This window comes from Choloepus didactylus, chromosome 1, assembly GCF_015220235.1.
Source record: "Choloepus didactylus isolate mChoDid1 chromosome 1, mChoDid1.pri, whole genome shotgun sequence".
Classification (NCBI taxonomy): domain Eukaryota; kingdom Metazoa; phylum Chordata; class Mammalia; order Pilosa; family Megalonychidae; genus Choloepus; species Choloepus didactylus.
This window is the reverse complement of record NC_051307.1, coordinates 137,517,943-137,531,412: the sequence shown is the minus strand read 5'-3', so window position 1 is coordinate 137,531,412 and position 13,470 is coordinate 137,517,943. Positions and strand designations below refer to the sequence as shown.

Below are 13,470 nucleotides of genomic sequence, written 5' to 3'. Positions count from 1 at the left end.
ATAAACCCTCACATCTATAGCCAATTGATATTTGACAAGGTCACCAAGTCCACCCAACTGAGACAGAATAGTCTCCTCAACAAATGGTGCTGGGAAAACTGGATCTCCATATGCACAAGAATGAAAGAGGGTCCCTGTCTGAAACTTTATATAAAAATTAACTCAAAGTGGATCAAAGACCTAAATATAAGAGCCAGGACCATAAAACTCCTGGAAGAAAACATAAGGAAACATCTTTAAGATCTTATGGTAGGCAATGGTTTCTTAAACTTTATACCGAAAGCAAAAACAATGAAAGAAAAAATAGATAAATGGGACCTCCTCAAAACCAAAGCTTTTTTGTTTCAAAGGACTTCGTCAAGAAAGTGAAACTGCACCCTACTCAATGGGAGAAATTATTTGGAAACCACATAGTTGATAAGGGTTTAATATCCAGACTATGTAAAGCAACCCTACAACTCAATAACAAAAAGATAAACAACCCAATTTTAAAAATGGGCAAAAGATTTGAATATATATTTTTCCAAAGAGGAACTACAAATGGCCAAAAAGCACATGAAAAGATGCTCAGCATCACTAGCTGTGCTGGTTTGAATCTGTTATGTACCCCATAAAAAGCCATGTTCTTTTAATGCAATATTGTAGGGACAGACCTATTGTGGGTGGGATCTTTTGATTAGGTTGTTTCCATGGAGATGTGACCCACCCAACTGTGGGTGAGACCTTTTGATTAGATTCTTTCTGTGGAGGTGTGACCCTACCCATTCAAGGTGGGTCTTGATTAGTTTACTGGAGTCCTTAAGAGAGCTCAGCGGCCAACACAGACAGACACTTAGAGATGCAGAATGAAAGATGTTTGGAGATGCTAAGTGAGGAGATTAAGCCCAGAGTTTGCCCCGGAGAAGGTCCTTTCAAGCAAGGATGCTCAGGAGCTGAGAGAGAGTAGCTAGGAGAGACAGAAGCCCAGAGATGTTTTGGAGAAAGTCATTTTGAAACCAGAACTTGTGAGCAAAGGACCTGTAGATGCCAGCCATGTGCAAATTTGTAACCTAATGAATTCCCTTTGTAAGAGCCAATCCATTTGTGGTATTTTGCATAAAGGCAGCTTTAGGAAACCAGAATACTATCCATTAGGGAAATGCAAATCAAAACCACAATGAGGTATCATTTCATACCTACTAGAATGGCTGCTTTTAAAAAAATAGAAAACTACAAGTGTTGGAGAAGATGTGGAGAAACAGGAACACTTATTCACTGCTGGTGGGAATGAAAAATGGTGCAGACACTGTGGAAGACAGTTTGGTGTTTTTTTCAGAAAGCTACATATAGAATTGCCATGTGATCCAGCAATCCCACTACTAGGTATATTCCAAGAAGAACTGAAAGCAGTGACTAGAACAGACATTTACATATCACTGTTCACAGTGGCATTATTCACAACTGCCAAAAGATGGAAACAACCCAAGTGCCCATAAATCGATAAATGGATAAACAAAATGTAGTATATACACATGATGGAATATTAGTCAGCCATAAGAAGGAACAAAGTCCTGATGCATGAGACAAAATGGATGAAACTTGTTATTTCATTATGTGAGTGAAATAAGCCAGACACAAAAGGACAAATATTGTATAGTCTTACTGATATGAATTACTTATAGTAAGCAAACTCGTAGAGTTAGAATCTAGAATATAGGTTACCAGGATATAGAATGAGGATAGAGAATGGGCATCTGATGCTTAATTTGTGCAGAATTTCTATAGGTTGATTGTAAATGTTTGGAAATGGATAGTGGTGATGGTACTACTTTATTATGAGTGTAATTAACAGTGCTGAATTATGTTGGTGAATGTGGTTGAAAGGGGAAGTTTTGGGTCATGTTATGTTAGTAGAAGGAAAGTTAAGAGGATAAAGCATGGGACCAAATAACACAGTGGCCCTGTTGTGGATGATGATTGTGGTTCATAGTACAAATATAAGAATGTTCTTTCATGAATTATAACAAATGTACAGCACTATTACAAGGTGTTAATAATAAGGTAGTATATGGGAAAACATACACCTAATACAAACTACGGATTGTAGTTAACAGTAATATTTTAATATTCTTTCATTTATTGTAACCAAGGTACCACACCAATGAAATGTGTCAACAATAGGGAGCTATATGGAAACTTTGTATTTTTTACATGACTTTTAAGTAAATCTACAACTTCTCTAATTAAAAAGAAAGTAATAATTTAAAAAACCCCAAAAAACAAAAAAAAATTTATACTAAGTGAAAGAAACCAGACAGAAAGTACTACATATGGTATGATTACATTTGTGTAAAGTGTAAATATAAATAAATCTACAGCTGCAGAATTAGATTAGCAGTCAGGTAGGGTTGGGGACAGATAGAGGGATTATAAAGTGACTACTAAGATGTGTGAGGTTTTTCTTTTTTGGAGTAATGTAAATGTTCTAAAATTCTTAGTGGTGATGAATGTCCATCTCTGTGATTATACTGAGAGCCATTGATTGTACATTTTGGATGAATTGTATGGTATGTGAATATATCACAATAACACTGCTTAAAAAATACATCAGCAAGGCTCCACAAAAGTGTGACCAGAATGTTAGGAATGTAGGCCATATTTGTGAACTACAATGAGGCATCTGCCAAGAATTTAGAAACAAGACAGCCCTTCAAGGATTAAAGTAATAATGAGTGGGATTATGCATCTGCAGGATTGAAACAAGACACGCTCTGTACATAGGTGAATTTAAAGGTAAGTTAGATATAATCTCAAGGAGGTAAGGGTGGAATGTGATTGTAATTGAGGAGAATGAAATCGAATCACTAATATTATTCCTTGTCTACAGAAAGACTGGATGAATAGACTCAGGGAGAACAGCACGAACTACAGAAAGGGAAGACAACGTGTCAGTAGTTGGCTGTGCCTGTCCAGCCCTATACAGGGGAGTGATCTTGCCCATGAACTTGAGCTTTTGGGTCCCTATGGTGGGTGCGCCTCTGAGTGGGCTAGGACTAAACAGCCATCAAGGCCAAACACCATGCAACAATCTCCAATGATTAACAAGCAACGCACTGATTCTAATTTTACTTTCCCAAGGAAAAGAATACACGGGTCACACTGACACAAGAATTCTGACCCAAAGGAGTTATCGTTTCTCATTGTAAATCAGTAAATCGACATTCTAATTTATAGTTCTGAGTTTTGCTTTTGGATAGCATGATTTGGATAGCATTTCTCATGTACTAACAAAATTGAGTTTTCAGACCTGGAAGCTGAGGACCACAACATAGAGGTGGTTTAATCTTTGCCTGCCATAAGTTCCTTCCTTGTCATGGCATAATCTGAGGTCACTGGGATGTTTAACTTGGAAGAGAGAAGTCACAGATAAGACCTGATGCCTATCTTCAAATGTTTAAAATTCTTCTTGTTGGAACAGGGGTTAGACTCTTTTGGTTTTGAGGGGCAGAGAACAACAATGGATAGAAAGTACAAAGAGTAAGGTCTCACCTGGCCATAAGGAGGAGCATGTTGACACTTAAAACTTCCAACAGAGGAACAAGCTGTCTCTTTCACTTAGGATTTTTGGTCACAGGCAACAGAAAAAGTATAAATAATTTTAGCAAAAAAATTATAATAATAATTTAGAAATAAGAGGTGACTCATTTCACTTTTTCGAAGGAAAGGGTGAAACACCTGGCCTTGGAAGGGTCCGTGACTAAGGCAATTACGGTGATGGGGGGGCAGGAAATGAAGGGCCGTCTCTTCAGGGCATCATCATCATGATAAATCACCCCCTCCTGATTTGTGGAATTCCTGAGAAAGAAATTCTGATTGGCATAGCTTGGGTCAAGTGTCCCCACTCCTCACTCCCTATCCCCAGCCAGGGCATAGTAGGGAAGCTTGACGGAAGGCCCCTTCAAGGCTTCATGCAATTTACCAAACGCAAATTGAGGAGTAGATACAAATATCAGAATCTCACTATACGCTCAGCATTGCAAATGCAGAAGGAGAGGCCAGCTATTTGCCAGGAATCCTAAAGTAAGGATTTCTATGCTGAAAGGAAGTTGGAGAAGACAATTTAGAATGTCCCCTCCAGTTCTGTGTCTCTGAAGAGGAGTTGAAAAGTAGAATCGATTAGTGAGACCCAGGGTCATTAGGAAAGGCACAATAAGGAAGAACTGAGCCCAGTCCCAGGAAAGAATGGGACACAGCTACCAGGGAAGTCAGCCTTGGACTTGGGGTAGTCCAGTGGACTAATCAGTAAAGGGAGAGAGGAAGCTGTGGCATTGGCCACTGTCATCAGCATTCAGGCATCATGGTGAGTTTTTGAACAATGAAGAGACATATAATAAAATGTGACTTAGGGAGTTTAATCTGGTAACTGCTGGCAGATTGATTTAGAGAAAGTCAAGACCAAACGCAGGGAGAGCGATCATTTTGAAGGCCTAAATCAGGGTGATAGCAGTGGGAAGAAAAAAGAAGGGTCAGGTGAAAGAGGCATTTCTAAATCAGTGTCTACAGGACTTAAAGGAAAAGTAAGGAGAGAATAGGGTCAAGAATGACCCCAGGTTTTAAACCTAGAGAACTAGGGAAATGATATACAACCAGAAGAAAGATGATAACTTCTACTTTATATGTATTGAGGGGATGGATTTCAACAAGTAAGGGCTTGAAGCTTAGGGAGAGATGCCAAGGCTGAAAATTTGGATTTGGGATTCTCTTAGGTGGAGATTGCACCTGAGGCTATAGGAATAGATGATTTTCTGTATGGGCAAGTATAATGCAAAAGGGCAACTGTGTCTTACATCTTTTTAGGAGGAAGTAATCATTAAGAATTAGAACTGCCAGAAATAGTTTCAGAAATAATGAATCTTGAGTTGGATTTTAAAGGAAAAGAGAAGGAGAAGAAATTCCAGACAGGGACATGCTTATAATGATGATTAATTAGAAAAATCCTGCTTTTAAAAACTGGATTGATCTGCCTGCACCCTTTAAAAAATGATTCATTTTATTCTACCACTCGTGTGCTCCATGCCATGGTAACAGAGAGAGACATGGTAGAAAAGAGATGTGGTAGAAGATGGTAGATGAAGCAAAGAGGCGGTCAGACCTGCTGACCTGCTGGGATGCTGACTGGAGAGCTCAGAGGACAGATGATGCACCTGATGACAAGGGACTTGCCAGCCTTAATGGTGACTCATTGGGGATGTGCAACAGAACTCACCCAAGAACAAAATGCAGAGAACAAACAATGCTTCATTACTGCTAAAAATCTGAATTTGACATCTGTGGGACAAGGCAATTGAAGGAAGAAACAAAAGAAATAACTGACCATTAGTGACCTCTAGTGGAAATAGGCTTTAGAAAATTTAGATATTTTTTTTCTATTAGGGAGATAAAAATCAGTGGCATATTCAACCGATTTATTTCCGGAGGAGTGTGAAGAACAGGGCTGCTGGAAACAGCACGCAAATCCTATCCAGAAAGTGGAAATACATCAGGAACACTTTGTGTTTTGAGTCAGACTAAGTTGATTAGTGTTCTGGCAAAAACATGGAAGTGTAATTGCTGTCAAAAATGGTACCTGAGAAAAGAGGAGTATTTAGGCAGTGACTGGTCACTGGGGGAATTTGACATGTTAGTGGCAGTCAGCAAGAGAATATGTTGACAGGTCTCAGGAGGAAGCCACTCTGGTTGCCAATATGCCTTTTAAACATCTCTTTGCTATAACATGGAAGGGAGCTGCTATCTCTGAAATATGTGCACATTTATTAACTCAATATTTCATGACTTGAGTCCTGCCTCTTTCCTCTGCCCAGTGGGTGTTTGTCCCAAGTGTCAGCAAACACTGTTGAGCTGGAAGGATTGGGGGCCTGGGCCTTTGAAGTGAGACCAGTCTGGTGGAGGGTCCAAGCACAAACAAGAAGGTCAAGAGGTCAATGTCACACCATGCTGGGCCCTCCATATTCACCTCCTTTGGAAATGCTCTCAGGATAGATCATCTTGATCTCGAGAAGCAAAGGAATTGGAGGGTGATGGAGGTTTTAAATCTATCTGATCACAGACCAGGGGCGAATAATGGGTGAGTTGAATTAAACGGGGAGGGCCGATAGAAAAAGGAGCAAAGGGAGGATAAAAAACTTAGACTGTATAAAAGTAAACAGAATCAGCACTATCAAGCCCTAGGCAACTGTCACTTCTGGCAGCAGAGTGATTGTTGTCCTGTTCTAATATTACCTTGAAGCAGGAAGCATCACCCTGCCTTCTTTCATTATTCAGGCTCCACCACACATCCTGCTCTGTTTACTGATGCGGGTTGGCAGGTCTCCTTTTCCATGGATTTGCTCCCTCTCCTCTCTGTCATTTCAAGGTCATAGAAACAGCCCTCAGGTAAACCTGCTATGAAATTTCCAATCCAGTCTGCTATTCCCAGAGTTCTGATGACCATAAGGGAGCCTGGCTGCCCCTTGGTGCCACCTCCTTATGCCAACTAAGCCAAAGAGCAAAGTTAAGAGAGATGATTGTTAGCAGTCCTTCCCCTTTCCCCTGCAAAGATCCTTCCCCCCCAGGATATATACAATCATTTGGCTCTAGGATCAGGCATGTAGTCTAAAAGCCATTTTACTTACTGAAGATGAGCTAATTATTTTAATTTGTTCCAAAGCTTCCGTCAGGCTGTCCTCAATCTCAGCGTCCTCTAAGGAGAAGAGGTCCCCAGCTCGTGAAAGATCTTTGTGTCCCAAAACCAGTCTGAAGAGTTGATGCATGATAAAAAGTTTGATGATCAATTGTCTTTCTGCAGATCCAGGGCTATGTGTTTCAATTATTGGAGGCTAGTAAGAAAAAAATATGTAGCAGGAGGTACACTTAGTATTCCATGAAGGGTCATTTCCCCCCAGACTTTGAGGTCTTCTTGGACACTCTCTGCAAGAGAAACAAATGACACAATATAGCCATTAGCAGAATGACATGAGCTCAGCAGAGAGGAAAAAAAAACCCACTTGGAAACGTGCGTAGAGATGATCTTTGGATGAGCTCATTCCTTTTGTCTCAAAAAAATCCTGTCAAAAATTATTAAATTTCTGCAGAATGTAATTGGAACCATGAAAAGTAGCATAAACCCAATAATTAATTTTCTCCTTCTTTTCTCCTTTCTTTATCTTTCTATGTCTCTCCATGCCACAAGGAAACAAGTGAACAAGCAACAAACATATGCCCAACACTTGGCTGGATCTCCCCCAAACACAGATTACCATGGAAATCAAAGAGAAAGGAGGATTGAAAGGAACGAAAGAGCATAGGAAACATGTTTAGACCCACTGCCTGGTTTCTTCTGTCTTCTCAAGGCTGGGCATGGAAACAAGTGCTTGCTTTCTTGGCTGGGTTCTTTTCTATGTTGACAAAGGGCTTCTCCAACCCTCAGTCCAGAAGGTGATCTCAATGCTTTTCCTATTCTTATATACTCCTTAATTTGCTTTACAGTGTTTAAAGTAGCAATGAAGTAAAGGACTCTGTATATGAGAAAGTAGGGCGATTGCACAAATGGGTATCTGACTATTCTCATCAGCCCCCTTCAGGGGCTAATAAAAATCACAGAACAACCAAATATTGGCTTGACTCTGAGATGAGGATACTGAAGCGAGGAAGGCTTAGTAACTTCCTGAAGGCCCATGGTGAGCTGGTCTCTTGATTTCAGGCCAGTGGACCTCCCTCCTGATTTACAGCGCAGAGAAGTTATCTCAGGCATGCCGGTAACTTGCCAATGCAGCCATGCACTCAGAGAGTGAAACAGATTTATCTAATATAAGCAGGAGGCAATGCTACCCAGCATTTCACTCTTATGTGTGCTCAAAATGGTTACAAAAAGGAAGAGGGGAGTCTGCTGTTCTTTCAGGTGGTCTCAGACCCCCCCCCCTCTGAGCCTATTGCTGTGGGAGCTCTTCTGTGTGCTGAACACAATTCTAAAGCTTAAAGGTACACACTCTCCATACAACATGGTCTCTAAATGTTCCTTCATCAGGAACTGAACTAAATAAGCCAGCTGTAGTAGTCCAAAATGGTGCAATTTGTAGGCCATTTAAGGATATTGCCTAAAAGCAATTTTTGCACTATCTACCAGCTTTAGAAGATTGATGTCGGATACTTAAATATCCTTGTCTATATGCCAGGCACTATTCTAGATGCTTTGTAAATATTAACTCATTTAATTCCCACAATAACTATATGAGGTTGGTGCCACTGGTTTATCATCAACTCCATTTTACAGGTGAAGAACCTGAGGTACAAGGAGGTTAAATAACTTGGCCCAAGCCACACAACTAGTAAGCTGGGGACCTGGGATTCATACCCAGAGCCCCTTTGTTAGGTTCCCAGTACATAACCACTATGACATACTAACTCCACGTAAGAGAAGAGGCTGCTATTGGGAGTAAAGGCCTTCAGAGCATTAGTTACATTTAGGGATGGAGATGCAAGTGGGATGGCAAAGCAAGAGAATGGCTTCCTCTTCCCTCCTACCCTGACCCTGCAACCTCAAATATCTATGTCCTGGGATTTAGCCAGGCAGAGAGCAGGAGAGATGCAATGAAGAGAAGCTTAGAGAAAGAAAAGAAGGAGAGTGGAGGGGAAAGCTTAGGGCGGCGAAGAAAGGGCAGAGCAAATAGTTTGCAACCAGGCAAATGTGGAAGGGTGAATTACGGTAGCTACAAGAAAAATTAGGACCAGTGTATTGCTGAATCTTTCCCCACACATGCTCCTCTCAGCCTCAGATACTTGCAGCGACAAATTCCCAGTGAAATAATATTCAGGCAAACAAGTCATTGGGTGGAAATGACTTCACCTTGACAATTAAACTTGTTGAACAATATCTGGCCTCGTGAAACAGATTCAGCCACCAAAGACATATCAGAAAAGGAGCTCCCAGAAGGAGCAGAAATACGCATTGGTAGACAGGCATACCCTGCCTTTTCCTGTTTTCTTCCTTTATCTCCCTCACTTAGGATAACCCCAGGTATAGAGCCCCACATTCATGCTTCCAACTTCAGCTGCTACTCTCCAGTGTCCAACATTTCCCTGGGCTCTAAATAGAAATGCTAAGTTGTCCAATACATGGCTGTACACTGAAAATGTAAACAAATCTAGAGGTGGTGTGGGGAGAGAGGAGACTTGCACCAAACATTGTACAATCCCAGGATGACTGAGAGAAAAGCCCATGGATACTACAAAAGGAAGTCTGGGGAAGCACAAGGGGGAGAGAGATCTCTTCTAGGTGAAGATGACGAGGAATGGTTTTATGGAGGAAATGGCATTTAAGCCTGACCTTTTAGAATGGGTAAGATTTTTACAGGTTTCATTCAACACACATTTGCTGAGTGCCCACTACGTGCCAGAACTAAGTGTGGAAGTCCAGGGCCATGATATCACATGTTTTCTGACTTCATGCTTATTATTTTGATATTAGCTTCTGTTTCTCTGATGTATTTATTTTCCAAACTTTGTACAATGCACATACAATGCTTTCTAATTAGAATACTTTTCCCGTTACAAAAACCTTAAGGATATTGATAATCTTAGATGTATTAACTCCACTTAATAGGAATTTATCCTAATGAAAGAACCAAAGATGTGCACAAAATTTGAATGCTTGATTTTTTCATCACAACATTATTGATAACAGGAAAACAAACAAATGTCCTAAATGTAAAGGAATAACTAAATTAAGGTATATTACACAAGAGGATACAATGCAGACATTAAAAACCATAGTTTAGAAGAATATTTATGGACATGGGAAACTTCTCAATGCATTCACTAAAAATGGAGAAGCAAATTATAAAAAGACTTCTGTTTTGTGTGTTTATATGGGTCGGCAGAGGAAAAAAAAGGTAAAAACAGAAACACCAAAATATTAACAGTGGTAAAGCAGTATTATGGGTGATTTTCTTTTCTTCCTTATATTTTATCTACCTTATATTGTATTTCTTCCTTATACCTTCTTCCTTATCTGGTGAATATGCATTACTTTCATGATCAGAGAATAAACTCTAAATGCTGCTTTTGAAGGTTTTGTAAAAAGTGAAAAATAAAATATGAGGGGGAAGATTGTGACTAGGGCAAGTCCTGAGTACTTCAGCAACTTCCTCAAATTATACGCCACCCTTGTGATGGGTACAGGACAACTGGAACCCTCCCAATGTCCTGCTCAAAAGTGCTCCTTTAGAAAATGTTCAAAAATAGATTGGGGTGATGAATGCACCATAAGACGGTACTGTGAACAGTTGATTGTACACCATGGATGATTGTATGGCATGTGAATACATCTCAGTAAAACTGAATTTTAAAAAAAGAAGAGAAAAATATAAGCTTTAGGATAAAACACCAGGTTTAGACGGCTTAGGGAAAATTTTGTATTGATTGCAAGTTGAAATGATAATATATTGCATATATTGAGTTAAATGAGACAGAACAAAAAGGCAAACAAAAATTAATGGTTGCCATAAAGTTTGCAATAAACATTTTAAGCTTAGATTAAGCTTAGATTTCAAATAACATTATACCTTAAAACAGTTATCACAGTTCCTTTCTCCCACCCCTTGTAAACTTGCTATCATTCATTTCATTTATCTATATGACATAATCACCCAATACATTGTTACTATTATTGCTTTAAACAATTACCTGTTAGATCAGTTTAGAAAAAGAACATATTTCCTTTAACTTTCAAAAAATAAAATAAAATTAAAAAAAAATAAAAGAGCTTCGTAAGGCAACCCCAGCCAGGAAAAACTAGGGTTCAGGTAGTGGTCGTGGGACCTTTGGTTTATGCTTTTCCCTTCCCTGTGCCTCAGTTTCCTCATCTGTGAAATGAAGCTAATGCACATCCCATCTATCTCACTGTGTTGTTTTCAAGAAAAAAGTTGAAAACAGGTAAAAGAGCCCTTAATCAAGTAAGGATACCAACAGCTGATATTTAGTGGGTGTCTTCCACGTCCCGGGTGCCACTCTGAGTGCCACCCAAGTCGTGAGTCATTTCAGCCTCTCAAGTCCCTGCAAGACAATCTGATGTTCTGGAGAGGAAGGGGCAGAGCCAAGGTGACAGCAGTTGCTCTCCCAGGACAAAGCCCTCTCAGGGTTGCGTAGAGTTGTATACACCCCATGTGTCTATTGAGCTGCCACCTTTCCCATCAGCCCTCCTTTAAAGAGCTTCAACACATGTTCTCCTATGCCACCCTTTCCAGGGTAAGGATCAGCAAGGCACGTTATTTATTTCTTAGCAGCTCTGGTCAATGTTTTGCTAGGACTTCTGGCTTCTCCTGCTGGGCTTTTTGCGACAGCAGAGAAGGTCAAAGCCAGATCAAACCTTGCCTCATCATCTAAGAAAATTCCTACCCCTATGAACGTCATAGTCCTGAGGCCTACATGCATGGGTGCACACATACACACCATGCACACACATGCACACATGGACAATGCACACATGCATGCACATGTGCACACATACCTCCTGCACACATGCACCTATGTTCAAACTTAAATATTTCCTATGCACCAAGCTCTTTGCTAGACACTTTCTTTTCTTAGTTCTCCCATCAACCCTGCAGGCAGATATCATTACCAAAAAAGGAAACAAGACTGGTGAGGTTAAATATCATGCCCGAGGTTACATACAGAGCCAAGATTCACATTCAGGTAGATCAAATTCTACAGCCCATATTTTTTACATTTACAAAAAACTGGCGTATAAAATTCCTTCTCATTGCCAACCTCGGCCCTCATCATTTCTCTCCCTAACTTTTCAGGGATGCTAATCTGAAGCCGATTGCCTCATTATTTATTTTAAAAACAGAACAAAACAAAACAGGCATTGGTTGTCAAGTCAGGTTTCTGAGAGGAGAAACAGACACCTCAAAATGAGAAATGATTCCACTTCAAGCGTGACACATCTCAGGGAATCTGAGCTGCCCTGCAAACTCGGTTTACCTGTGTGCTACTTCTCAATGGTGCATTTGCTGTTGCTTGTAGGAGATTCTGCAGTGCACTCCAAGGGCACAGCGAGGAGAATCCACTCAGCTCGGTGAACCTGAAGTTGGTTGTTCGTTGCAGTACTGGGTAGAAGAATTCAAGGAATGCAGGCCAATGCCACCAGCAGCCCCAGAGCCAGGTCAGGTGACAGGCTGCTCCTCACCCAAGTGGAGAGTTACCTCCGAGTGAAATGCTCTGTTTCCTGGGGTGAAACACAAAGCCTGCTCCAGTAAAGTAGAGCTGTTTTTAACAGAGAAAACAAAACTCTCTGTGTTCATGAAAATCTATACTTTTCCTAGGAAGAATGGGGGATTGGTGGGGGCTGGGGGGGAGCCATGCAAGAGCCCAGCTTTCAACAGGAACTCCAGCAGGTGAATGGAATGGCTATTCAGAGACTTTTCACAAAGCCCAAGGAAAAGAGAAGAGAGTTGCAGATTAATTAACACTTCCCTTCCCTCAAGACTTGACACATGTAGTTTGAAACACTGAATGACTGTCCAGTAAAACAGCCAGAACTCCTAAAGTAGTTATCCTTCTGTTCTGCCTCAAGATCAATACTGTTGAAAGTTTAAGGATGCAGGAAGTTGCTAATAAGCAGAATGAAGTTACTTAACGAAAAATGCATACTTGCTTTTCTTTTCCACTTTATTGGCTGGGAGTTTCTTCAGAAAAATCCACTTGGAACAGATATGTCAGATTTTTACTTTTACATATTGCAGCTATGTTCGGAGAAAATGTTTCTCCTGTTTAAACTATTGACACTCCAGAAGGGAAACGGGAACTGGGGCCCTCCATTGTTGTCCAAATAGTTCATGGTACATTAAAAAAAACATGTTGGAGCTGAGATCCTGAATTATTCTCTACCCTAGTTTGCCTGTCCCTGTAGTAGGCTTACTGTGCACCAAATCATCTATATGCTGGCAAAGCTTATGGGTGGCTCTGCTGCAGACAAGTCCATCTGCATGACTTCTCTCCCCAGGAGTGCAACCCACAAAGGTGTGTGGTCAGGGTGGCCATGCACTTGCCATTGAACCAGGTCATATGCTCCAGGATAATGACCTCATAAATCTTCTTAGCCATGTGGTGATCAATCATACTTTACATTCTATCCACATATGGAGAACTGTCCCCTTGAAGAGGTTCCTTTAATACAATGGAGAATCTAGGCATCCCTGTGTAGCTGCATCCTTTCATTAGTAAATTTCTGGCTCACAGATACTGTCTCCCTTTTTAATGGAATATTTATCTTTCTGTAGCCTTCTCTCATCTTCATCTTCTATTCACCATTGATGGTTCTTATCCCTAGATTTGATTCAATTTGTTTATATTTTTAAAATAGTGTAGGGTCCAGAATTGGATACTTTATGGGAATCCAGTAAGAAGAGCAGAGTAGAAAAGAGTGTGGGAACCTGGGTTCCAAGCTCAGCT

At 40.5% G+C, this 13,470-nt stretch overlaps 1 protein-coding gene across 2 annotated transcripts in view; it reads right to left on the bottom strand.

The window, feature by feature from the left end:
- The window catches only part of VEPH1 (ventricular zone expressed PH domain containing 1), a 228,866-nt gene extending 216,665 nt beyond the window's left edge, over positions 1-12,201 (bottom strand). The window contains exons 1-2 of one of the 2 annotated variants that reach the window (XM_037841936.1): positions 12,001-12,201; positions 6,651-6,945 (exon numbers count right to left, since the gene is read on the bottom strand). In XM_037841936.1, the coding sequence (XP_037697864.1) occupies positions 6,651-6,788 (138 nt within the window). In that variant the 5' untranslated portion in view covers positions 6,789-6,945; positions 12,001-12,201. The remainder of the gene's footprint in view (positions 1-6,650; positions 6,946-12,000) is intronic. The other variant, XM_037841933.1, reaches the window with a different exon arrangement.
- Positions 12,202-13,470: the final 1,269 nt, after the last annotated feature.